Source organism: Hyperoodon ampullatus, assembly GCF_949752795.1.
Source record: "Hyperoodon ampullatus genome assembly, chromosome: 14".
NCBI lineage: Eukaryota > Metazoa > Chordata > Mammalia > Artiodactyla > Ziphiidae > Hyperoodon > Hyperoodon ampullatus.
Window position 1 is genome coordinate 62,422,117 of NC_136927.1, and position 26,103 is coordinate 62,448,219.

Here is a 26,103-nt window from a genome sequence, read left to right on the forward strand (position 1 = left end):
TAACAGGGGGATTTCCTTTGAAGAGGTCATGCCAAAATTTGGTCATGAGGCTTTTCCATGTGAAGGGAGCAAAAGGGGTATCTGGGGATTGTCCATGAGAATCTGGGGAGGGCTCCAATTGCACAAACTAGCTGTGGGCCAAAGAATGCTTGCTCAGCTCATTAGCACCTGCTGCTTACAGTGACCATTCAACCAACAGGCTGGCCGTGAACGAGATGATGGGATCAGCGGGTTTATGCCCGAGAGAGCTTTGCTCATCATTAACATAAGCTACGTCCTGTTCAGGAACCATTCCTCTTGTTGAAGAAACACTGCAGTGTAATATGATAAACATCTCCCTATCACGAGTGGAGATTTGCCTAGAAAGATCTGCACAAAGGTGGCTGCATTTCGCATGAGTCACGTGTTAGCACTAAAAACTAGTCCCACTTGAGCCTTCGAGTCATCATGGCATATTTGCCTGCTTCACGATAAAGCTCAAAGGCCTCTGATGTCTGGCTTTCATTGTTTAAGTCCCCTCCTTCTTCCAAAGGGTGGAATTACCTGTTTATAATACCAGCGATTACTAGGCAGCTTGGAATTGCGTAGAGAGCGAGCACGAATTTGAACATCTAGTTTGGAGGGAATTTCCCCCACCTTCAAAGTCAAATTCTGCCCCACCCCCCCTCAATATGTGAAATCATGCACCTCAGCCTCTGGAAAGTTGGGAATGGCAGCCAGAGGGAAGCAAGTCACATCACTCTGGCTGATGTGAGAGAGGAGCCTAGCCTTGGAAATTCCACGCAAACTCAGAAAGAGAACAGTATGTCCCCCACCACCCACACGTCCACCTCATCTGTTCTTCTGAACAAGCACAAACAAGACACAGCAGTTTAGTATGCTGCTGCTGGAAGAGTGAGTAATGGGCTTCTAGGAAAGAGGCTGATGGTGGCTAAGAAGAGCTCTCAGGGTTGTACTGATAGAACCAAAGAAGGAAGGCAGCAGCCATGTGCTTGCCTTGATTTGCGCGTAATGGGGCTATGGCTTTAGTGTTACCTTAGGAACCCTTCTGGAAATCTAGTTTTTCTCCCTCTGTTCCTTGTCTGCAAACTCCCTTCATCCAGGAAGATTCCTGGGCCTCTCCCACATTATCCGAAGGCCTATTCCTTCAGACATCTTCCTCTGCAAAACTGTGAAAAAATTCTGCTTCTCTTTCAAAGCTGCTCTTCTGGTCTCATACTCTAACCTTAACAACTACAGAAGCTGACAGAACCTGTTCCCATAAAACAAACACAATCAAGTCCTCCCAGTTACTGGTATAACTCGGTATATTTTCATCCTAAGATTCCTTCTGGCGTCTGATCTGAAGAGGGAGGTATTGTGGAAAGAACCTTGGACTTGCTATCAGAAGACTGCCACTTACTGGCTGTGAAACCATGGGCAGGTTACGTAGTTTCTCTGAACCTCAGTTTCCTCAATTTCTAAAATAGATATTTGTTCTCCTTACCTATAAAATTCTCATGGAAGATTCAGTGAAACACTCTTGAAATGTCTGACATAAAACGTGTAAATACAAACAGTGCTGTCTCTGAGGTCTAAATTGTGTCTCCCTCTTTTCCGCACGGGGCCTGAATAGTACTACTTTTTTTTTTTCTCCCTAGATGAGTCTTCTCAGGCCTCAGAGTGAGTTTCCTTCCCTTCCCAACATCTCCCCAGAATGCAGCCTTCCCCTTTTCCCTCACAATTAACCCTCAGCACACCCCCCGGAGCCAGTCCCCCTTACTTTATCTTCCTCCAGCACCATATCCTGGGCCAGAGTTCCCTCACTGTAGGAATCTCCTCTATGATTAAGGCCCCACGCCCCAAATACAAATGCTTGCTAAAAACTCTGTATGGCCCTCTTTGGAAGCCTTTAAAGGAGACAAATCGCTTCCTCGTCTGTCTGTCCTCTGTTGTGTGCCATGATGCCTGCTGCCCTCTGATGAAACTATAGTTTTTATGGTGTTACATCATCTCTATAGAGACTGCGTTCTTTCTCCATTATTAGCCTGTTTCCTCATCTGTAAAACTAAAAATACTTACCTCACAGGCTTGTTGTAAGGATTATTTTAGTCAGGTATGCAAAGGGCTCAGCACAGGGCTTGGCTTGCTCTAAGTACCCAACAAAAGGCAGCTATTATCTTTGCCTTTGTATTGAGTTGCATGTTCCCACCTTCTGCTGCCACAGTTGAATTCTCTCAAACCTCCCCCCAAAACTGTTGAGAAATAGCGCCCCTGCACCAAGGAAAGGGTTAATCTGTAAGTGTTCTTAACTAGAGAGACCCACAGAGGATTAACAGCTCCACTTCAGTGACTACCCTAAAATAGCTTTTATCCCTGCTGCCCAAGAGCTACTTGGGGATCTGAAGAACTCAATTCAACACCTGCCGAGGAGGAAACACACCCAGGAACTTTCCTTGCAGTGGACACAATCTTCCCTTAAGCAGAACCCAAAATAGCAACTGGGAAATTATAAATAGACTTAGAGATAAAAAACAGGTCCTGACCTGGGCATCAGAAACAAATCCAAAAGACACACTGACTGGAGAACGGTGAGAAGGAAAGGGGGAAATGGGTACAGCTGCCCCCCAAAACACACACACAAACACACATACACTCCAGAGTGGGGGGAGAATTAAATTACAGGGAGGCTGGAGCGTCTCAATGACTTGCATCATTCCAGGAGACATCAAACAGGATTAACAGGGGCTGCTAGTTCTTCTATCGGTGTAGATGGACCCTTTTTAGAGTCCCTTTGATTCATGATTTCCTCTGATTCCCGCTGCCTCCCACTCCTAAGGAGGCCTTGAGCAAATGGCTGCAACTCACAACAGCCCCATTTTCACCAAGAGGAAACCTGATTAGACACCCCCCCCAATCCCGTGGCCTCACCTCGGGCGGTAGGGTTAGCAACCCCAGGCCACACTCTTTCAGAGTCCCAGGCAGACAGGTGGGAAAACACACACACGCCAGGACACAGGAACACTTGCAGGTGAAAGTACCAACTCCCCACACCCGATGTCCCCTTATCTTGCACCTTACAAGTCCCTTTCCCCCACCGAGATGGGGCCAGGACAGGATTTGCAGGGGATAGCCTGTCTCCTGGTTCGTTTCTAGACCACCATACTGCATGGGGGGAAAGGTTAAACGCCCCTGGGCTGGGAGGGCTGGGGGTAGACGGCTGCCGGACCAGGGACAGAAATTCAGGAAGAAGTCTGGAGGTCTCAGGAATGGAAGAGAGGGAGGAGCAAGTTATCTCGATCCCTAAGAGACCCCCACCCCACCCTCCGCAAAGAAAGAGAGACGGTGGGGGATGGATTACACGGGCTGGAGGGTTAAAGGGGCTGAAGATAAAAGCGAATTCCCTGAATTTCAAGAGTCTCAAAATGGTACCGGGTGGAAGCTGTCTAGAGTTTGGGAGTACGATCGCCGAGGAAGGAACTATGGGTAGAAATTATTTGGGTTCCCCAGAACCAAATAATTGAGGGAAGCCTCAAAAGGGGTTATGTGGTTCTGGGAAATGAAACAGAGGAGAAAGAGCGAACTATTTGGAGCAGGAAAGGGGGTTATGTGGGTCCGGGTAGGCGTGTCTGAGAGGAGAGAGCAGGTGCAGCTTATCTGCGTCCCCCAGACCCGGGTCCCTGGTAAGGTCAGCAGCGCGTTATCTGGGTCTCCAGGGAGCCTGGGGGGTCGGGAGTGGGGGACCCCCCCCAGGGCTGAGGCTCCAGGTCTCGGAAGGGAGGGGGCCAGCGGGCTTTCTTCAGGTCCCCCAGACCCAGGTATCGGGTCCGGGGAAAGTTTTCGTCACCCTGGGGCCTATCTGGGCCGGGCTGGCGCAGAGGGGGCCTCGGGTCGGGGGTGTGGGCGACCGCGCTCAGGGGCCAGAGATGAGGGGTGCTGCAGCTCCGGGTGCCGGGCGCGCGGGCGCAGCGAGACTGCCTCCCGCCCCGCTCCCCGCCGTCCCCCAGGGCCCTCGCCCACACTCACCGCGTTCCGGGCCCCGCGCTGCGGGCCGGGCCGCGTTCGGGCTCCGCCAGGCCCGCTCAGGCCCCGGTAGTGGCGGCGGTCGGGCCATTGTGCGGTGCATTCTGGGAGCTGCACGAGCGGGCGCTCGGCCCGTGGAGGGGGCGGTGCCGCGGGCTCTCTATGGTCCCGCCTGCCCGCCGGCTAGAGCGGCCGGAGCGGCGCGCGGGCGGCGCGCGGGCGGCGCGCGGGGGCTGACGGGAGCGGGGCGGACGCTCACGCCCTTCCTTCCCTCCCGCCTCCGAGTCGCGGAGCGCTCTGGCTCTTGGGCCGATATGGGAGCCGCTTCGTGGGCATCGTCGCCCCTGCCGCCGCGTGTGTCTCTCCTGCTGCTGCTTCTGCCGTTCCCGGGGCTGCCCGTGGGCTCCTGGGACCCGGCGGGTTACCTGCTCTACTGCCCATGCATGGGTAAGGCCTCCCGAGCCTTCTGTCCAAATGGGGAAACTGAGGCCCAGAGAGGAGAAGCCATTTCTCTGAGGCGCCCAGAGACGCCTTGACAGGTCCAGGAAAGGACCCCAGCGCGGGGCAGGGCCTGCTCCTCGCCTTTCTGCCCCAGTTGCAAGGGCACTGAGGGGACCTCTGTGTCCAACCTTCCGTTTGGCAGATGAGAAAACTGAGGCCGGGAGAGGTTACGATGTGTCTTGCGCAAGGCCTAAGCCAGCCCCGAGTCCAGTAAATGGAGTTAGTGGGGCAGGACTTGATGTCACTGACCCAACGCTGGCTCTGGGCGATTCTTTCATTCATTGAACACATATTTATAGGGCACCTACTGTGTGCCCAGCCCTGTTCTCTGCTCCAGGGATACGGTGGTGATAAGACAGAAAGCTCCATGCCCTTGTAGAGCCTTCATTTTAGTTGGGAAAGATAGACCATAAAAGATAAATATAAAAAATAAGTAACTGCATAGTATTTATGGATGAGTGCTATGGGAAAATAAAATAGAGCAGGGTTAGGGAGAATCTAAAAGCTCGCTGAGGGGTGCAATTTAAATGGGAGTGGTGGATCGTCACTGTTAAAGTTATTTCTTCTTAAAATCCTCCACACTCGTAACCATGATGATGTTGCCCCTCTGCGCATCATCTCCACCACACCCTTCTCCCCAGACCCTCCAGCTGCAGGCACAGTTATCCTTTTCTGTTCCTTACACATACTCAGGTCCTGCAGCCTGTACTATTCCCTCTGCCGGGGAACAACCTCCCCTTGCCTTGTGCCAGACCAGCTCCTTCCCATCCTCAGGCCACAGCTTAAATGTCACCAGAAAAGACTTCACTGACCTCAACCCAAATAATCTCCTCCTCATTGTTCTCCATCACCAAACTTTTTTCACTTCTTTTTTGAACTTATCAAAATTTATCACTGTATATTTGTTGATATGTTTACTGTCCCCCTACCTGGACTGTGAATGCCTTGAAGGCAGAGACCTTGTCCTTCTTGCTCACTCCTGTGTCCCGCCACCTAGCAGAGAACCTGACACATTGTGGCCTCTCAACAATCTTTGTGGAATGAATGAATGGATGCCATGCTGGGGATAACAGAAAAGAGTCAGACAGGGACCTTGCACCTGAGGCATTCACAGGCTGAGGAAACAGCCAAAGGCCGGGAAATGGGAAAGGACATTCTAGGAAGAGTGAAGAACCACAAGTAACTCATATCCAAGGTGGGAGGCAGAGGAGGGGAACTGAATATGGCAGAGAGGTAGTGAAAGGATCCCAGTGAGGGAGGCATTGGAGTTACCCCTTCACATGCAGATGGGAGGAAATAGAAGTAGAAGGTCACTCCTGGCTAATGGAACAGCAAGAGCAAAGGCACGGGGTGGGGATGGGAAGTGTAGAGCATGTTTGGGAAACAGCAAAGAAGCTGGAGTGGCTGAGGCAGAGGAGGCAGGGCCTGAAGGGCCTTGACCGTCAGACCCAGGAGTCCAGACATGATCCCATGCTGCCAGCTCCCCTGGCTCTCCTTGGTGTCCTGGCCCTCCACACTCCTGGCTCTGCATCCTTTCTGAGCCTTGCATGCCCCAAGCCCTCGACGCCCTAGTCCTCACTTCACCTTCAATATACCATCCAGGGCGCTTTGGGAACCAGGCTGATCATTTCTTGGGCTCCCTGGCATTTGCAAAGCTGTTGAACCGCACCCTGGCTGTACCTCCTTGGATTGAGTACCAGCATCACAAGCCTCCTTTCACCAATGTGAGTACCTCCTGCTGTTGACCCTTGTCCGCCTTTCCCTAATCCTGCTCACCTCTGCCTGACTCCAAGTCTTTCTGTAGGCTTTACCTCCCACCCCTCTGAGTTTGCCCTACACCCCCGCCCCCCAGAACTGTCTTCCCTGGCTAACTGGCTAACATTTATCCAGCACCTGTTGTCTGCCAGGCACTGTTTCTGAGCACTGCATCAGGATTAGCTCTTTTCCTTCTCATCACATCCCTATGAGGAAATGGGTTTAGAGAGGTTAGGTAACTTACCCACGCTCACACAGCTTGTGAGTAGTAGACTGGAATTCAAGCCCGTGTCTCTCTGACACCAGAGCCTGTGACCTGAACCTCCAGACTCCATTTCCAGCCTTGTTTGGTCCCACCCATTGGTCAGAGGTGATGGTTGCTATTATCAGTTCTGAAGAAGAAACAGAGGCACAGGTTGGTTAATAACATGTCCAGGGCCACAGACCGGAGCAGTCTGGCTCCAGCACTGCCTCTCACCCCTCAAGGGGTCCCTTAGCATGGGAAGCCCAGCATCATCTAATTTCTTGCATGTTCTTTATGTCTTCCACCAGTCCTGTGTCTGTCATTGTTCACAATGTAACTCCAGGGGCCTGGCAGTAGGAACTGAATTAATATTCAGTGAATTGACTTTGAAAGTTTTTAATAAACTTCAAAAAATTACGTTTAGTATGTACAAAACACTGTATTTTATTCTTACAGCCTAAAACGTAGGTTTTATTTTTTCCTGCACATGCCTGTATTTAGAAAGGTTAAAAGCCAGAGTACCTGAGATCATAGCCTGGCTTCGCCACTTACTAGCCGTGTAGCCTGGGCAGGGTACTTGACCTCTTTGTGCCTCAGTTTCCTCATCTTTAAAATAGGCTGGTAATAATTGTTGCTACCTCCCTCAGTGAGTTAGCGATTGTGGAATGCCTCCCTCTTAGAATCAGCTGAAGCCATCAATTGAAAGTGCTTAGGATGCAGGGAGTCCTTAGTAACCGGGAGCTGTTGATGCTCTGACTTTTTGTACTCACTGTTATAGTTTAGACCTGGCCCGTTGATCTCCCTCTGGTTTGCTTGCCTTCTCTCACCTTGCCTTCTCAGCTAGGAGTCTTTCAGAGTCTCCACTTCTTGCTTTCTACAGGTTACTCAACCTACCCCAGTTGGGCTCCCTTCCCCACTGAGGCTGTTCTCACAGAGGCCACGAAGGACCTCAGAATTGCCAAATCCAGGAGTCATTTCTCAGTCTTTATCTCAACTGACCTCCCGGTGGCACCTGGCCCCATGTGCCTCTCTCCTTCTTGAACTTCCTACTCCCCTGGCTTCCAAGACACAGACTGTTCCTGCTTCAGCCCAACCTATCCACATTTTCCTCTTTGTGCTGCATCAGGGGCTCCTCTCTCCCCACCCACTGTTTAAATGTTGGTGCATCTCCTCTTTCTGTTTGCTTATTAGCTGTGTGACTTCAGATGAGTTACCTAGATTCTGTCCACCTGGGCTTCTTCATAAGTAAACTGGAGATGGTTGTATTCCTACCTCTTAAAATTAGATGATCAAGTCCATGAAACATGATGAGTACAGCACCTGGCACTAACCCAGCACTCAGTAAATATTAGTTGCTTTTATTACCATTATTTGCTTTGCTATAAGTTTCTGTTGACCCTTGGGCTTTCACTTTTCTCCACGTACCTCCCAAATTTACCTGTGGCCCAGACTCTCCTCTGACCACAGGCCTCGTGTTTCTAACTCCTACGCCTTGGGGTCTACTTGGATGACCCACAGATAATCTGAAGTTCACAAAGCCAGAACTTTCCCCTCAAACCTGTGTAACCACCTATATTTCCAGCCTTAGTTTATGTCACCTCCATTCACCTGGGCCAGGAACCTAGAAGTCATCCTAAATGCTTCCCTTTACTCTGTACTTCACCTCCCTTTACATTTTTTAGCCAGTCCATGCTTCCCCATCTCTCGGACTTTTGGAGATGCTCAAAAATATATGTTGAAACAAAGCAAAGCATACAAAACAAAACAAAAATACATGTTGAATGAATACTTGAACAAGTAAAAGGACCATTGCAGTAGCCTAATTCCTCTCCTTCCTCTTATCTTACCATCAGTACATTCTCTCTTCTGCCGCCAGAGTGATCTTTCAAGAAAGCAGATCTCATATTATTTATGCTTAAAATCCTTCAGCAAGACCTTGTTGCTAATAATTAAGGTTCTCGAAGTCTGTTCATTGGAACATCAATGCCTCGTGCAGGAATGGTGCAGTGGTTAAGTCAGTTTGGGAAATTGTGTTCTCAATTCCTCATTCCCCCCAAATTTGGAGATTCAAAATGCATGTTAGCATATTAAAGGCCCCGAGAAGTTCTGTCATAAAGAAACCTGCTTAACATAGCATTTCCCAGGCCTGTTTATTTCTGGAGCCTTTTTATTGCAGAACCCTTTACCCACCTGAACTTGTGGAACATGCTTGGGAACTCTGACCTATAGGATAAAGTCTAAATTTTATTTCATGGTGTTCTAAGAAATTTTCTTAAGTCTAGAAAAATACAGAGATTACTATAATCACTGTCCATGTATCTACCACTAAAAATGATAATCATTAACATTTTGTCATCTTTGCTTCATGTTTTCTTTTTGTTAATAAAAGAAATAAAAGTTTATAGATAAAGTCGTTAAAAGATTGTGTGTCTTGGCTCGAGGCTACTTCTAGTCCCTCCCCCACCCCCAGAGGCAACCACTATCATGGATTTAGTGTCTTTTGGTATGACTCCTTCCAAGTTTTTTCCTGTACTACTTCCATTGTGGCACTGAGCATCCTTTTATCCATCTCTTGGTACAAAGGGCAGGATTCTCTAAGGCAAATACCTCGAGGTAGAGGGCACCTTTAAAATTCTATTAGATGCTTGTAAGGGGTTACACTCCAAAGTAGTTGTTCCAAAATGTATACTTCTACTATCAGCCGTATCTTTTCCAGTAATTAGAGTTAAGCTTTTAAATTTTTGCTGGTCTCATGGGTAAGAAGTGGTGTCTTGTTGTCATTGTAATTTTCTTTTTCCTAATTCTTGTGAGCTTGCACATCTTTTGAGTGTGTTGGCTATTTGGGTTCCCTTTGCTGTGAGTTGCTCTCTCCTATCCTTTGCCCACGTTTTCTCTTGCATCATTTGTCTTTTTTCTTATAAATCAGCAGGCACTTTTGAGTATGAGGTATATTACTGTTTGTTCTTTAGTTTGCAGATGTCTTCTCCCAGCCTCCATTCTAACTGTGGTATCTTTTATCAAAAGTTGTTCACTGGGGCTTCCCTGGTGGCGCAGTGGTTGAGAGTCCGCCTGCCGATGCAGGGGACACGGGTTCGTGCCCCGGTCCGGGAAGATCCCACATGCCACGGAGCGGCTGGGCCCGTGAGCCATGGCTGCTGAGCCTGCACGTCCGGAGCCTGTGCTCTGCAACGGGGGAGGCCACAACAGTGAGAGGCCCGCGTACCGCAAAAAAAAAAAAAAAAAAGTTGTTCACTGGCATGTAGTCCAAGCTGTCTGGGTCTTAGAGTATATGGTTTCAATGAATGTCTTTGAAACAGCCACTAGGCTACTGAGGAGGGGCCCTCGCCCCCTGCTTTTCCCCACTTTTCCTGTAGCTCCATGTGTCCTACCAGAAGTACTTCAAGCTGGAGCCCCTCCAGGCCTACCATCGGGTCATCAGCCTGGAGGACTTCATGGAGAAGCTGGCACCTACTCACTGGCCCCCTGAGAAGCGCGTGGCATACTGCTTTGAGGTGGCAGCCCAGCGAAGCCCTGATAAGAAGACATGCCCCATGAAGGTGGGTCCTGTGGGTCTGGGGGACCCTTTCTGCCTGTTCCAGGTCCTCTAGGCCCCTGAGACACTGTGCGATAGCAGTGTGTGGGAGAAGGCACCAGAAGGGCCTAGAATAGAAAGATGGAGATTTAAGTCCCATTTCTGGCATTTGTCAGCAGTTTCACTTTGGGCAGAGGACTTTGCTTCCTCTGAGCCTTTATTTCTACCTACAAAGTAAAGACACCAGTCCCTGCTGTGTCTTGCTCATAAAGTATCAATGAGGGCCAGGTGTAAGAGTGCTTGTAAACTGTAAAGTGCCACATCAGTAATAATCACTAATACTCTCACATAGCACTTACTACACGCCAGGTACCATGTTAAGAGCTTTCCACATATTATCCCACTTAATCCTTAAACTGTTCCATGAGGAAAGTACTATTAATACCCCATTTTATAGAGAGGACACTGAATACAACAAAGAGAGGTTTAATATTTTGCCCAAAATCATAACAGCAAGTAAGTTGTGGTAATATGGCTCCATTGTCCACCCTCCTAACTTGTATACTTTCTTGCCTCTCAGCACGTAAATGAAAAGCTGTTATATTTATCAGTAGAAGTTTGTAAATTTCTGGCACTTTGGGAATAAGACAACCCTCAACATGTGTTTCAGTGCTTATGCTAAAGTCTGAGGAGGGTGGTTGGAGGAGCTGTGAAATTTGAGAAGGGAGACCTTGCTTACAGCCCCAACATTGCCCTCACTTGCTCTGTGAGCTTGAGCAAGTGTCTTACCTTGTCTGGGTCCTTGTTTCCATCTTGAAAATAAGGGCATTGGATTAGCTGGGTCTTGAAGGTCTCTTGGAGCTCGTAGTCCATGGTCCCAAATCCAAAGGTTGACTTCCTCCCCAGACCCCCACCAGTGCCGCAGGGTCAGCGGCATATGGCACACGAGCGGGAAAGACTCCTTCAGATACTGTGGTGAACGTTGCCTGCTGAAAACCAGACTGGAGGCCGAGCTGCCCTCCTCAGCACCCAGCCCAGAAATCACGAAGTGATATTCCTACTGGCCCATCCTATGAGGGTATTTCAGCCTGAGTCAAATCACCCAGGGTTCCCCCATCCACAGTTCCTTGGCCCCATCCCCAACTGGCCTTCCCTCCTGCTCAGTAAGCCTTTCCCCACTCTTCTTTCTCTAGGAAGGAAACCCCTTTGGCCCATTTTGGGATCAGTTTCATGTGAGTTTCAACAGGTCTGAGCTTTTTGCAGGCATTTCCTTCAGCGCCTCCTACAAAGACCAGTGGATCCAGAGGTATGTGGAGGGGGCAGCACTGCTGGGATTAGGGGAGAGCTGGGGGGCCCATGGGCATTCAGCACCTTCCTGGCCCTCTTCCCCTCTACCACACCCTGATGTATGAGACCAAAGGTGCGGCTGTTCTGTCTGTTGAACTTGGGATCCTATGTGATCTGTTCCCATCTCAACGCCTGACACGGTGGGACATTGACCTGCCACAAGGTTGAGCAAGAGTTTATCAGCCAATAAAGGATGTCATAAAAAGAATATTGTGCAGTCACATGAGTCTCGATTTCCTCCTCTAGGCGTGAGAATCACTCCCCTGTTACCTTCCTCTTCACAAGGTGAAAATTGGAAGCTGCTTCTAGAGAAAAACAGCTTCAGTTGCAGACAGAGAAATGATGTCATCCTGATAATAGTTGGATGTGCTTTATTAATTGTGCTCCAGTAAGCCCTATTAAAAAGCAAAAAATAGGTTAGCAGGGCATAGGCACAGGCTGTGAAATATTTATAGAGCATCTGTCACGTATGAGACATAGTGCTCAAAGGCCAGAGGTGATGCATAAAAATGAGGAAGACCCAGTCTCAGCCTTCAGCTGGCTACAGTCTAGACATAATGATGACACTAACATAGTACATTTGTCCCTGATGCTATAGGGTGGCAAGAAAGAGCGTGGGCTTAGGTGTCAGACCTGGGTTAGAAACCATGAGGGGCTTATGAATTCTTTTGAGGTCCCAGCACTTGGCATTTAGTTAGCCAAAGACAGACTGATGCAGAGGAACGAGCACAGGCTCAGGATAAGAGCCCTGAGCTCTGACCCAGCCCTACCTCTTTCTCAGATGACCCTGAGTGAGCCATTCCAGCTGTCTGGCCTGAGTTTCCTCCTTGGTTTAATGGAAGGAGCACTATGGTATCTGCCTCCAAGTGTATAAATCACGTGGCACTTAGTAGAGGGCCAGTCAGTGTTACCTGTTACTATTATTCACATGCTTTATTTTATTTAAATCTTTGAGAAATTTCATGAAATGGGTATTATGATCAATTTCCATTTGACAGGTGAAGAAACTGAGCTCAGTAAGGCTAAATAACTTGCCCAAGGTAATGCAGCTATTGACTGGGCAGCAGGGGTCTGTGTGTAAGGCTTTCATAGGTAATAAGAACTAATATTTATTTAGTGCTTACTTGTGCCAGTTGCTGTTCTGAATCTTCACTACCTAAGTCTTCTAAGGTAATAGCTCATTTAATGCTTCCATGAGTCTGGGGGACAAGTGTTATTGTCATCTCTGCTTTACAGGTAAGAAAATTGAGACACAGAGAAGTGAAGTCACTTCCCTAAGGTCATGCAGCTTGAAGTGGCAGAGCTGGGATTTGAATCCAGGCAGCCTGACTCCAGAGCACCCATTCTTCATCAATGTGGAGAAAAGAGCTTTGCCTTTAATAGCTGCCAATTCCTATTTGGGACTTGCCTTCAGAACTAGTTCATGAGCTACTGAGGATACTCAGTCCTGGCAGAGTCTAATCCCCCTCATTGTTGATAGGGAATTGTTGATTCCCATTTGATCACCTGCTTGGTTCTCCCCATTCAACTCTGAATGACCCAGAGCTATTGCCAGATGGCAGACCTGTCCTCAAAGGATGGAGATTTGCCTCTAAAATGCCAGGGGGAAAAAAAACATGACACCAGCTCTAAGAGCAAATTCCAAAAAGCACACAGTCCTGGTTGGAAGAGAAGGGACAGGGCTGCATGGATTCATCAGTCGGACAATGTTGCTGAAACGCTTGTTCATGGCCCCATGGTCTTGCTTCAGTTCATTGAGTTGTAGGAATTGTGTAAGGGCTTGGGGAAGCTTGTGCCTTACAACCAAATTTTTGGGAAAGGAAGACTAGTGGGGAAGATGAGGTCCCTGGAGGCAGTTGGAGAGACCTAGGACCACCTGGGCAGCTGCCTTCCTTCCACACACATGTAAGAAGCACCGCCTGAGTGTCAAGCACTGGTGTGGATGCTGGGGAGACAGGCAAGAATATCCAAAAGACATAGTGCTGTGAGGGACATAAGCAGGTGATGTGTGATTGGCAGGCAAAGACTTTGTCTTTGGCAGCTTGGACTTCTATAACAAAATACCACAGACCAGGGAGCTTAAACAACAGACATTTATTTCTCATGCTTTTGGAGGCTGGGATGTCCGAGATCACGGTGCCAACGTGGTCAGGTTCTAGTAAAGACTTCTTGGCTTGCAGTTGCTGCCTCTTACTGTATCCTCACATGTTGGAGAGAGAGAACGCTCTCTGGTCTCTTATAAGGGCACTAATCTCATCACGAGGGCTCTACCCTCATGACCGTCTAAATGTAACTGCCCCCAAAAGGCCCACTTCCTAATACTATCACATTGGGAGTTGGGGCTTCAACATATGAATTGTTGGCGGGGCCGGGGTGGGGGGCACAAACATTTAGTCCATAACAGATCTGAAGGATGAGGAGCCAGCCATGCCAAGAGCTGGAGGAAAAGGTAGTTCTTCATGGTGGGGACATTGCAAGCTCTGAGACAGGACAAACTTGGTGTGGTCAAGGGGCAGAAAGGCCGGAGTGGCTGGTGTGGAGCATTTCAGGAGGAGAAGGGTAGGGTGTTCCCGTCGTCCATCACAGTGTCATAAACCACTCTAACACTCAGTAGCTCAACAACAATTTAGAATGATTGCTCAGAGTTCTGTGGGTCGACTGGGCTCAGCAGGGCAGGTCTTTGGTTTGGTTTTTGTTTTTCCATTTTCTTTATGGAATCCCAACTGTACAAAGTTCCAATCCATGTTAAACATCTAATTTCTTAAGATGAATACTCTTTGGAATACCCACCACATTTGGTGGTGGTTTTTTTTTTTTAATAAAGAAGAAAATTAAACTTACTCATACTCCCATCACCCCTCCAAAAAACTATTAGAATTTTGATATGTATACTTCCACCCTCCAAAATGGATGTATTTTTATGTACATATACGATGTATACTTATACATATTAACTTAAAATGAAATTATTACATATAGTTTGTAATTGAGTAATTATCTTTTCTGAGGAGTAATTGATATTTATCAGGTTAGTAAATAAATATCATTGGCAGGATCAGTTCTAAACATGTGAAAACATGAGATTTCAAAAAATGGTTAACTGCTGTGTATATGTGTACTCCACTCCATGCCAATGGAGTGTGTTGGGTAGGGTATGTGTGTGGGATATCCATTCATCTGTTGATGGACACTTGGGTTAGCTGGGCACTTCTTGCTTGTGGTCTCACATGGCTACAGTCAGCTGTCGGCTGGGACTGGAGTCATCTGAAGGCTCAACTGGGCTGCATGTCCAAGAGGGCTCACTCATGGCTGGCAGGTGGTGCTGGCTGTCATCTGGGAGCTCACCTGGGGCAGTCGGCTGGCATGTATACTCTTGACCTCTCCATGTGGCTTGGACTTCCGACAGCGTGGCAGCTGGGTTCTGAGAGGGTGCATCCAGGGAGTGCGTGCTCCAAGAGACAGAAGGTGGAAGCTGCTGGCCCCCTAAAGCCTGGGCCTGGCAATCAGGACACTGTTACCTCTGCCAAATGCTATTGGGAGGGGACATAGAGCCCACCCAATGGGAGGAGACTTGAATTAACCTGCCATATAGAACAGGAGACTGGAGAAGTGGGCAGGGGTCAGACTGTGCAGGGCTTTGTAGGCCCTGGTGAAGCAGTCTGATAAGAATCCTGTGAGTGTTTGCAGGGGTGAGTTTTGAGAGTTTAAGTATTTTAAACATTTTCTTAAGTAGTAGACACTTTCTTGCTGGAGAAAATAGTCCTTTGGGGGCAGGGGCATGGGTGTAGGGAGAATGGCATTAGAAAGGGTCAGCTGCTTCCCTGGCTCACTGTAACTGCAGATTGCTTCCCTTCTCTGGCCACAGTGCTCTATCTATAAAATGAAGGGATTGAGCAAGATCGGTCACTTTCAAACTGTTCTTTGAGTTTTAGAGTTCTGGAGAAGCGCTGTAGTGCTGTGGGGGCAGCAATGGGGGCCAAGTTGGAACTGCTCGGTTCCCCTCCCGCACTGCCTTTAACCAGTAACCCTCTTGTATATCAGCTAGAAGTGCTGGTGGCCACAGGTCCGGGTGTACCAGGTTTAACTTAGCTACATGTAACAGAAAACCCCAAATAACAGCAGACTAGCAAGATAAAAGTTCATTGTTTTCTTAAGTAAAAGGACTGGGCTGTGCAACCCAGGGCTGCATGGCAGCTCCCTTGTGTCTAGGAATTAGACTCCCATCTCTGCTCAGCCATCCCAGTACTGGCTTTTTTTTTTTTTTTTTTGGCCACACCGCACGGCATGCGAGATCTTAGTTCCCCAGCCAGGGATCGAACCCCTGCCCCCTGCAGTGGAAGCGCGGAATCCTAACCACTGGACCACCAAGGAATTCCCCCAGTACTGGCTTTTATCCTTAGTGTCACCTCATGGGCCAAGATGACTCAGGAAGCCCCAGGTAGCTGCAAGGACCAAAGGGGCAGAAGAAGGGCACGTCCTCACCTTTCTAAGGAGCCTTCCTTATAGCTTGCTTACACCAGCTCATTGGCCAGTACTTAGACATGTGGCCATACCTAGCTACAAGTACTGAGAAATGTCTTTTTTGGGGCTTCTGTGTGTCCAGCTGAAAACTGGCTTCTAGGAAAAGAGGATAAGAGTTATTTCTCCCCACTAAGTGATTTCCCGCTGAGGATCTTTCCAGCTCTGCTGGTTCTGAGTCTGTGAATACCCTGATGGAGATTTAATTGAACAGACATTTATTATTTATTCCACATTTACTGTTGGGAGGCTATGAACCATTCTCTTGGTATGAAGGCAACAGGTATTTGAGCACGTGGCTTATCGTTCTCCCGGGCTGCAGCCTCCTTGGGAGGACATAAACAGGTGACATGTAATTGGCAGGGCTGAGACCTGAAGGATGAGAAGAAGCCAGGCATGCAAAGAGCTGCAGGGAAAGGTAGTTCTTCATGTCAGGGACATTGAGAACTAGACTCTGCCTCTTTCATGTCCCTGCATCCTCTGCACTCAGCATAGTATCCATCCACTGGTGTATCCTGGGCTCACATGTGGGTGCTGTGCATGGAGAAACCCCAGCGTGGTAGGGGGATCTCAGTAGCGTCAGTGTGGTGGTGAAGAACCCCAGAGGTTCACTGCACCCAGCAGCAGGAAAGTGTGCCTTCTTTAGCTAAACAGTGACCAGGCTAAAGGCCTGACTTAGGGTCAGCCATCAGGGATGTGAACAGATGGACCTGGTCAAGCTTTCTTCCCAAACAGGACCCTTATTCCCCACTTTCTTTCCAAACAACACTCTCCTCCCTCATTGGGAGCAAATGAGCATGTCAGTCTTGGCCTCTTGCTGCTTGTCATGTCAGAGCTGACGTTGCACTGGGACAGCTCTATGTGCTGATCCGGATCCATGTAGAGGGGATGGATATTCCAGATTTGGAATTCACCAAAGGTCAACAGCAGGTACTTTCTAAGAGGTCAAGGAGGGAACAGATCCTGATTTTATCCTAATGTTCCAGCCCCCTGGGAGATCACAGCTTTGCTTTCCATTTGAAACCCTTTAAGGTGGCTTATGAAAGTCACTTAGCTGAGGTCCTGGCCCACAGTAGATACTCAGTTACTATTCACTTCTTCCTCTAACCCCTGACAACCTGATCTGGTCTTTCTGGTGAGATCCCTGAATTCTCATTCATTCACTGTAAACATATTTATTGTACCTCCTATGTTTTGAGGCCTGTGCCTAGGCTGGGAATCAGAAGAATAAGCCACAGACTCGGCTTTTGAGGTGCTATTGACTGGGTGGGGGAGCTGGGAGTGAGGTATAGTAGTTAAGAGCAAAGGTTCTGGAGGAAATTGCCTGGATTCAAATCCCTGCTCCATCAGTTCCTAGCTGTGTGACCATGAGCATGCTACTTAACCTTTCTGTGTCTCAATTTCCTCATCTGTGAAGTGAGACTAACAGTAGTACTACCTCACGGGGCTCTTAAGAGGATCAAATGAGTTAATGTACACAAAGTAATTGGAACATTGCCTGTCCCATGTATGTACATGTAAAGTCTGACAAGACGAGGATTAGATAGAGCCAAGCTGTCCATGAACACTTGCTGTGGCTTAGTTGGCACAGGCCTTGCACCAGTGTGTGTGGGAATCATGGTGAACAAGAGTGCCTGGGGCCTACCCTCATGGCAGTGGACAGGGAAGGTGGTTATTGAGCACATCAGTGTGCAGAAGGCAGCAAAGGAGAAGTGGTACAGAGCCCTCTCCTAGGAGCTGAGGCGTGGGAGCGGGAACTGGCCTTGGAACTTTGGAAGGTGTTTGTGGAGCGAGGTGTTTGGTTGGGTGTGAAGAAAGAGTAGCATGTCCATTGCAGCACTGTCGTAAGGGGAAAGATCGGAAACAGCCTCACTGACCAGCAGGAGGGGACTAGATAGGTAAACTGCAGCTTATTCATGCAAATGGAAAACTTCAAGAGACACTAACACGATCACATGATCCACACCATCAACATGTCCAAATCTTTAAAACAGAGTTGACTTTTCTTTAATAAATTTATTTATTTTTTTATTTTCGGCTGCGTTGGATCTTCGTCGCTGCGCGCAGGCTTTCTCTAGTTGTGGCAAGTGGGGGCTACTCTTCGTCGTGGTGCACAGGCTTCTCACTGCAGTGGCTTCTCTTTGTTGCGGAGCATGGGGTCTAGGCATGCAATCTTCAGTAGTTGTGGCACGCGGGCTCTAGAGTGCAGGCTCAGTAGTTGTGGCGCACGGGCTTAGTTGCTCTGCAGCATGTGGGGTCTTCCCAGACCAGGGATCGAACCTGTGTTGGCGGATTCTTAACCACTGAGCTACCAGGGAAGTCCCAGAGTTTAATTTTTTAAAAGTTGAAATAGGTTACATGCAATATGATGATGATGGTGGTGATGGTGAGAGAATTTTCTGGGAGCTTTCTACGTGCCAAGCACTGTTCTAAATGCTATGCTTATATTAATCCATTTGATCTCAACAGCCCTATGAAGTGGGAACTATTATCAGCTCTATTATACAGATAAGGAAACTGAGGCACAGAATGGTTAAGTCACCTGCTCGAGTTAGTAAGTGGCATAGTCAACATTAGAGCAGGGTCATCTGGCTCGACCGTCCATGCTTTTACCATTGCACTGTGTAAAGAGCACACAGAATAATGCCTTTTAATATAAATAGTAAAGTGTAATCATGCATAAAACCACAGTATCTTCTGGAAAGAGGAGGAAGTGGGAAAGAGATCATAGGATAGAGCTTTTATTCAGGTGTATATTTTTAAAAATCTGAAACAAAGTAAAGTATTAATATTTGCTAATTTGGGTCACAGCTCTGTGGACTGTTAAATTATTTTCTGTATTATCCTGTATGCTCTGAAATTTTTAATAAATTTTCATTGATATTTTTATTGAGATAACTGTAGGTTCACATGCACTTGTAAGAATTAATACAGAGAGATCCCCTGTACCCTTTACCCAGTTTCCCCCAATGTTAACATTTTGCGAAACTATAGCACAGTATCACAACCAGGATATTGACATTGGTACAGTCCATCCATCTTATTCAAATTTCCCCAGTGTTACTTGTACTCACTTCTGTGTGTGTGTATACTTAGTTCTATTCAATTTTATCACGTGTGTATGTTCGTGTATCCATCACCACAGTTAAGATATCAAACAGTTCTAACATCACAAAGGTCCTTGTGTGGCCAATTTATAACCACACCCACCTCCCTAAACACACACACACACACACACACACACACACGCACCACACCACCCCCCCCAGCCCCTGGCAACCACTAATCCCATCTCCATTTCTTTTTTCTCTACTTTGTCATTTCACAAATGTTATATAAATGAAATCATACAGTATGTGACCTTTTGAGGCTGACTTTTTTCACTCAGCATAATTCCCTTGAGATCCATCCAAGTTGTTCCCTGTATCAGTAGCTGGTTCCTTCTTATTGCAATAGTGCTCTATGGTGTGGATGTACTGCAGTTTGTTTAACCAGTCACTTGTTAAACGACGTCTGAGTTGTTTCCAGTTTTTGACTATTATGAAAAAAGCTGCTGTGAACATTCGCATACTGGTTCACGTGTGAATATAGGTTTCCATTTCTCTGGGATAAATGCCCAAGAGTACAGTTGCTGGGTCATATCGTAATTGCATGTCTGGTTTTATAAGAAACTGCCAAACTGTTTTCCAGAGTGCCTGTACCTATTTCATAATTTTAGGAAAAGGATTTTGGCTGGCAGAGGGAAGGCATACCAGGTAGAGGGGAGAAGTCTGCAGAGATCTCTAGTTTGAAAGTGCATTGCAAGCTTATGGAAGAGCGGGGCATTTCATGTTGCTGGAATATAGTCTGGGCTTAGCTAATGAGGGAACACAGGTTTGCTCCTCACTCTATTCAGTCAGCAGATCTTTACTGAGCTCTTACATGTACTGTTCTAGGCACGCGGAGATACTGACTTCAGAAGCCTGAGTCCAGCAGACTTTTCTGGACTCAGGGGTAAAATAATTACAAGGTGCATTGTGAACAAGAGGGAGGGAGAGCCTTCGGCAGGGTATGTGGGGGGCATCTACAGACCTCTCGTGTTTTCCGTGAGAGCAGGGACCATGCCTGTCTCATTCTCCCCTGGCCCCCAGCACATAGTAGGCAATCCGTAGATAATGTGTTAAATGTTGAGTGAATGGTCTCATCCAGCGTACACATTCCCTGGGAGTGTGACCTGTCAGCAGCTGCACTTCCCGATCCCACTGTGTTGGTAAAATGGCAAAGACTCAGTCTAGGCACCCCAACCTGGAGTGAATTACTGCACCACATATTGGAAGCCAGCATGACATACAAAAGGTTGGAATGCTCTACTGTAAATTTTTAATTGTTAAACAATCAAAGAGGGTTGTAAGTTCCGTGTGGCAGGACAGTATTGCATACTGTGCCTCTTGCCGCCGCCAAGGTCTCTTATCAGCCCGTTGGGGTTTCACAACCTCTCGTGCTTCTTGCATGTTGCAGGGGCCCCTCCGCAGGGTCTCTGGGGCATAGTGCAACGCCATGTTTTCTCCCATGGGGGTGGCGGCCGGACTCGCTGTGCACTCTCTGTCTGACTTCTTCTGTCTCATGCCTAGATTTTCTCCAGAGGAACATCCAGTGCTTGCCCTGCCAGGGGCCCCGGCCCAGTTCCCTGTCTTGGAGGAGCATAGGCCGCTCCAGAAGTACATGGTGTGGTCAGATGAGATGGTGAGGACAGGGGAGGCCCAGATCCGTGCCCACCTCATCCGACCCTATGTGGGCATCCACCTGCGCATTGGCTCCGACTGGGTAACTTCCCCCTTCCTCTCATGGCTGGGATGGACACATCTCTGAGCAGGGCCCATGCCTGTGGGGGTTGGACACTGAACCTACTGCACCACATCCTAGCCAGGGTAGAGAGGTCTCACTTGGCCAAGTTCACAGGACTGTGCCCCACGATCCCACCACAGACACGTCAGAAATGTAGCTCCAGAACGCTTGCTTGGCAGTTTTCATTTTAACAGTTGCCATTTTTATCCTCATTTCACAGACAGATAAACTGAGGTATCAAGCTAGGCTCTGGGTCAGACAGCAAGCCAGAAAGAGCCCCATAGCCCACAGTCCTCTGTCCCAGCTCAGTGTTTAGCCAGTAGACTCCTTGTTGAAAAACAAGCTCTGGAGGTTGGGTGGGGCTCCCAAGAAATGAAGATGTCATCCTCCAAATTTGGCAGCTGCTTAAATGTGCAGAAAACTCATCAGGTTATCCTCCCTGTGAAAATCACTGGAGTAATGTAGACAATCTCCTTAGTTTACAGAAGATATATATGTATGTATGTGAGAAATACTCATCGTTGAAAACTTGAAAAATACTGAAAAGTATAGAAAGTAGATCAAAATTCATTCAGTGTCAATTGAGGAAGCAATCACACATTTACCCACTAGATTCCCTTCCTGCCCCCTTCCACAAAGTAAAGGAGCCAGGCCCAGAGTATTTTGTGAGTGGTTTCAGCTAATTCCCATTTATGCTTCCCTAGAACATAAGATATAAGATGCTTTTTTTTTTTATAAAGCTAGCATAATGCTAATACCAAACTCAGATAAGGTCAACTCTGGAAAGCACAGTCCATTCTCATAAAGAACATAGATGCCCAGATCCTAAGTAAAATATTACCAAGTAAAATCCAGTAGCATATTAAAGAACATATAACACAAACAAGTAAAGTTTATCCCAGGAATGCAGTGAAATTCACTATATTAACACCCAAAGAATAAAAATCATATAATCATCTCAGTGGAGGCCAAGAAAGCACTTGATAAAAAGTCAACAGTCATTTATGATTTAAAAAAGAAGAAAAACAACTCTTAACCAACCAGGAATACAAGGGACCCACCTTACCTTGATAAAGGCTATCTCTCCGAAACCCACAGCAAACACGTACTTCTTGGGAGCTATCAGAAGTGTTCCCACTGAAGTCAGAAATCAGACAAGGCTGCCCATCGTCACCACCACAGTTCAGAATTCTGCTGGAAGTCCCAGATAGTGCAGTTATACCAAGAAAAAAAATTGTGAAAAGCCAATATCCCACTACCCAGAAATAACCACCGTTAACTGTTCTGATGCATTTCCCTCTTCCCTCAATGCTTTAAAAAAAAAAAAAAAATAGTTGCGCTCCTCCTGTATTGCCTGCCTTTTCCCCCTTCCCGGCTCTGGCTTCTGGGGTTGCGGGCGGTGGCCGTCTTTAGCTCTGTCCCCACCCACCCCACAGAAGAACGCGTGCGCCATGCTGAAGGACGGGACCGCCAGTGCCCACTTCATGGCCTCCCCGCAGTGCGTGGGCTACAGCCGCCACACCGCCGCCCCGCTCACCATGACCATGTGCCTCCCCGACCTGAAGGAGATCAGGCGCACCCTGAAGCTCTGGGTGACGGCGCTGAACGCCCAGTCGGTCTACATTGCCACTGACTCTGAGAGTTATGTACCAGAGATCCAGCAGCTCTTCAAAGGGAAGGTACACATGGGGCGTGGGCCTGGTGGGAGGGCAGCAGGAAGGGAATCAGAGGAAGCACCAGGGTGGTCTGCCCGCTCCCACCTCATGCTTCACGTCCTGCCACCACCAGGCTTTTACTTGAACATCAGGTTCCCTTCCAGTTCCTACCCTTCTTTAAACCCCAGCTCAGACACCTCCGCAGGTGCTCTGCAGATTTCCCTGCACTCCTGTTGCTAATGGATCCCTACTGGGAGCTGTCACAGCACTCTATCACATCTCCTCCTGAGACACCTTCTAGACTGTGAGACTAGTGTACAAACAGGTCTTATTTCTTCCCAGTTGTGACTCCTTGAAGGCAGGATCCAAGGTGGACTCACTGTTCTACTCCTCAGGGTGTAGCCTGTTGCTTTGACCTCCTCAAGGGCTGAGACCCTGCCTTGCCATTACAGTGTCTAGGACAGTGCCTGACACGTGGTAGACACTTGGTAAATGTTTGGTGAATAAGGCCATAAAGAGTGGGCCCTTGGTAGGGGTCCAGTGCAGCAGAGGGATTAAGAGCATGGACTCTGGAGCCAGAGGACTTGGGCTCTACTCACTGTGCAGCCTTACACAAGTTACTTTACCTCTCTGTGCTTCTGTTTCCTCGTCAATAAAATGGGACTGAGAGTCGTGCCTACATCTCATAGTGTAATTGTGAAGATCAAATGTAAAGAAATTAAAACAGGTCCAGTAAAAAATAAGTGCTGAATAAAGTTAGCTGTCATTGATAGTAGAAGTAGGTGGTTGATGAATATAAGGAAGGCTCTTCTGTGCTTAGTAAATGATTAAAGAGGTGGTGAATAGTAGGTGTTCAGTATATGAGTAAATAATAGAACAAGCTTGTTACTGTATGAGTGAAGAATAGGTAATAAGTAAGTAGGTATCGATAAAATGACGGAGTTAATAGTGAACATTCAATAAGACTTTTGAGTGAATGAAGGCCCTAAATGCTTGTGCAGACCGTAAAAGACAGATCCGCTTTCTAGCAGTGGGTGCCCTTGGCTTTATGTCGAGGGGCTCCCTTTCTCTCTTTTACCGGCTTGTAGAGGAAGTGCCGAGTCAGAGCATTCTGGTCCCCACCCACCCGCTTTATAGAAGAATATCAGAGCCGGGAGACCTTGGAGTGTCTCTAACCCAACCCCTGCATTTTATAACTGAGAAAACCAAAGTCCCATGAAGGAATAGAATTTACCCAGGAGGTCTCGGGGCTCATTTTAGTGGGCATGACACAGAGCGGGTAAGTTTCAGGGCGTGGGTGGAATTGTTCAGGGGATTTTGGCCATGGTTAAACTGCTATGATTTTTATGCTGCCATCCAAATAGCAAGATGATGATTTTTGTTACATCAGAAATCTCTGTGTGACAGCAAAGCACTTTCAGCCCCAACTCTGCCCACACCCCCATTTGGAGAGTCCCAGGGAGTTTTTTTGTGAGTTTCTAGAGTTGGTATGTTTGTTATACCTTGAGCTTCTTACCATTTTCTATTTCCTGTTCCTGTGCCACTGTTCTTGCCCTTCTCCACCACTCAGCCCCCTGCTCCATGGGCTCAACCCACCCTTCATCTTGAACGAAGCCTTGCTCATCTGTTAAGCTGGGCCAGTGCTGATCCGGTGATACTGATAAATAAGGTGTGGTGCTGCCTTCCAGGGCTCACAGTCTAAACTCAGGAAAAGAGATTTGCAAAGAATTATAAGATATGCCACAAGAGAGGGCCAGGCTTGGGTGTGGAGGCTCATTCACTCACTTGTCCAGTCAACAGATGCATACTGAGGCAGACCCCAGCCAGCAGCGACAAGCAAACTGACACAGCCCCAGCCCCAGTCAGGTGCAGGAAACAGACGTTAACCAGAGAATCACTAAGGAGTGAAAGCTACACACTGAAATGTGTACTATAAAGTAAAAGAGCGTGGTTCTGTGAGAGTGTAGAGCAGAGGAGCCTGGACTAGATGGGGGAGCCAGGGAGGGCCTCCCCAAGGAGGTGTGACTGGAGCTGCAGGGTGAGAGTTAAGTAGGAGTTAACCGAGCAAAGAGACGAGCACTCCAGACAGAAGAGCATGTGCAAAGGTCCTGAGGTGGAAGGGAGACTGGTGTAGTGGCTGGAGCTCAAGGTGGAGAGGCAGCTGAACAGGCGATAAAGGCCACATTCAAGATTTGTCATCTTTACCTGAAGAGCAGTAGGACACCAGTTAAGGGTGCTCAGCTTGGGGTAGAGGGAGGAGTAGGGGGGTAGGGGAATCTGAAAAGGTTTCCTTTGGCTACTTTCCTTTGGTGAATAGACCTGGAGGAGAAAAGATTATGGTGACTGGCCAGGGAGTAGTAATCCATCAAGAGAAGGGTTCACCTTTGGGGAATATCTCGGGGATAGATTGGACAGGACTTAAGTCTTGGAGGCATCCAGGCAGCAGAACCAAGTGGGTGGGGTGCGCTTTGGTCAGATCATGGTTTGTTGGGAGAAGCCAAGCCCCTCATGTGACCTTGAGCTGAACCTTGAGAGTATGGTCAGGACCGTGGTAGATGGGAAAAGGCGTTCCCGACAGAGGGAACCAACAAGCAAAGGCAGAGTGTGAGTAAGTGGTGTGTCTGGAGCTGAGGGGCTAAGGCAGCTGCTGGGCAGCACTTCTCTCAGGTGCCCCGACCCTACATTTTAATCCTCTGTACGCTTCCTTGTCTGTCTGTGACTTCAGCACAGGGAAAGAAGGTGGCAGGTGGCTGCAGGCCTTGGCTGAGCTGGCCACTTAGGCCTGCACCCTGGCTAAAACACCCTGTCCTTCCTCCTGCAGGTGAAGGTGGTGAGTCTGAAACCTGAGGTGGCCCAGATCGACCTGTACATCCTCGGCCAAGCTGACCACTTTATTGGCAACTGTGTCTCCTCCTTCACTGCCTTCGTGAAGCGGGAACGGGACCTCCAGGGGAGGCAGTCCTCCTTCTTCGGGATGGACAGTCCCCCTCAGCTGCGGGATGAGTTCTGATCCTAACTGGAGGATACCGCCTGTCTGAGTTGTTCCCTCCAGCCAGGCCTGGCAGCCAGAGGTGCTCCCAGGACTGATCCCCAAGGATCAGAGAACAGAAAAAAGTACCAGGGACTTCCTGGAGGAGGAGGAAGACAGTCCATCTCCCAGGGCACGGGACTTCCAAGCTTCTAGTAGCCAGACCATCTCCCTTTCTCATGTGCTCCCTGCTGCTTCTCCTGGGAATTTCTCACACCAGCAAAGCAGTCCAACATCTGTCTTTTTGTCTGCCCTGCTCTGAGCAGCCTGGGGTGCTGAACTCTATTCGGAGAGATTTTTTTATATATAGAGAGAGATTTTTATAGTTTTGATACAGGGCCATTACTCCCCTAGAACTCTCCCTCATTTAAAAAAATCAGTGAAGTTCATTAACATAGGTACCTGAAGTGACCTTAACAGAATGTGGATAAGGCCAGGGGTGGGTGGGTGTATTGACCGCTTTTCCAGATGACCCCAAAGTGGCCCTCGGACTCATCCCCACTGCCTGGCCAGAGCCATTATCAGCCCCCCTCTCCTAGGCCATTGCCAGGGTTTGGGGCACAAACACTTCTCCATTGTACACACTATGCAAATAGAAGTTATCAATCACAGTGCTGTCAGTACCCCGAAGACGGCTAAGTGCTGCTCCCACAGCACATTCCCGGCAAGGAGCACCTGCCATCAAGCCAGACCATCA

The 26,103-nt window shown here is 48.2% G+C and overlaps 1 protein-coding gene across 2 annotated transcripts; it reads left to right on the forward strand.

The window, feature by feature from the left end:
• Nucleotides 1–4,316: 4,316 nt before the first annotated feature.
• POFUT1 (protein O-fucosyltransferase 1) lies at nt 4,317–25,388 on the forward strand (the record flags this gene model as incomplete). 2 transcript variants are annotated; one of them, XM_079720081.1, is made up of 7 exons in its annotated part: nt 4,317–4,449; nt 6,106–6,227; nt 9,877–10,059; nt 11,228–11,340; nt 20,510–20,702; nt 22,160–22,402; nt 25,200–25,388. In XM_079720081.1, 7 exons carry the CDS (start codon nt 4,317–4,319, stop codon nt 25,386–25,388), a joined length of 1,176 nt encoding a protein of 391 aa, XP_079576207.1. The 2 variants fall into 2 exon arrangements, with proteins under 2 accessions (XP_079576207.1, XP_079576208.1); XM_079720082.1 differs by lacking the exons at nt 20,510–20,702; nt 22,160–22,402; nt 25,200–25,388 and adding an exon at nt 11,628–11,670.
• Nucleotides 25,389–26,103: the final 715 nt, after the last annotated feature.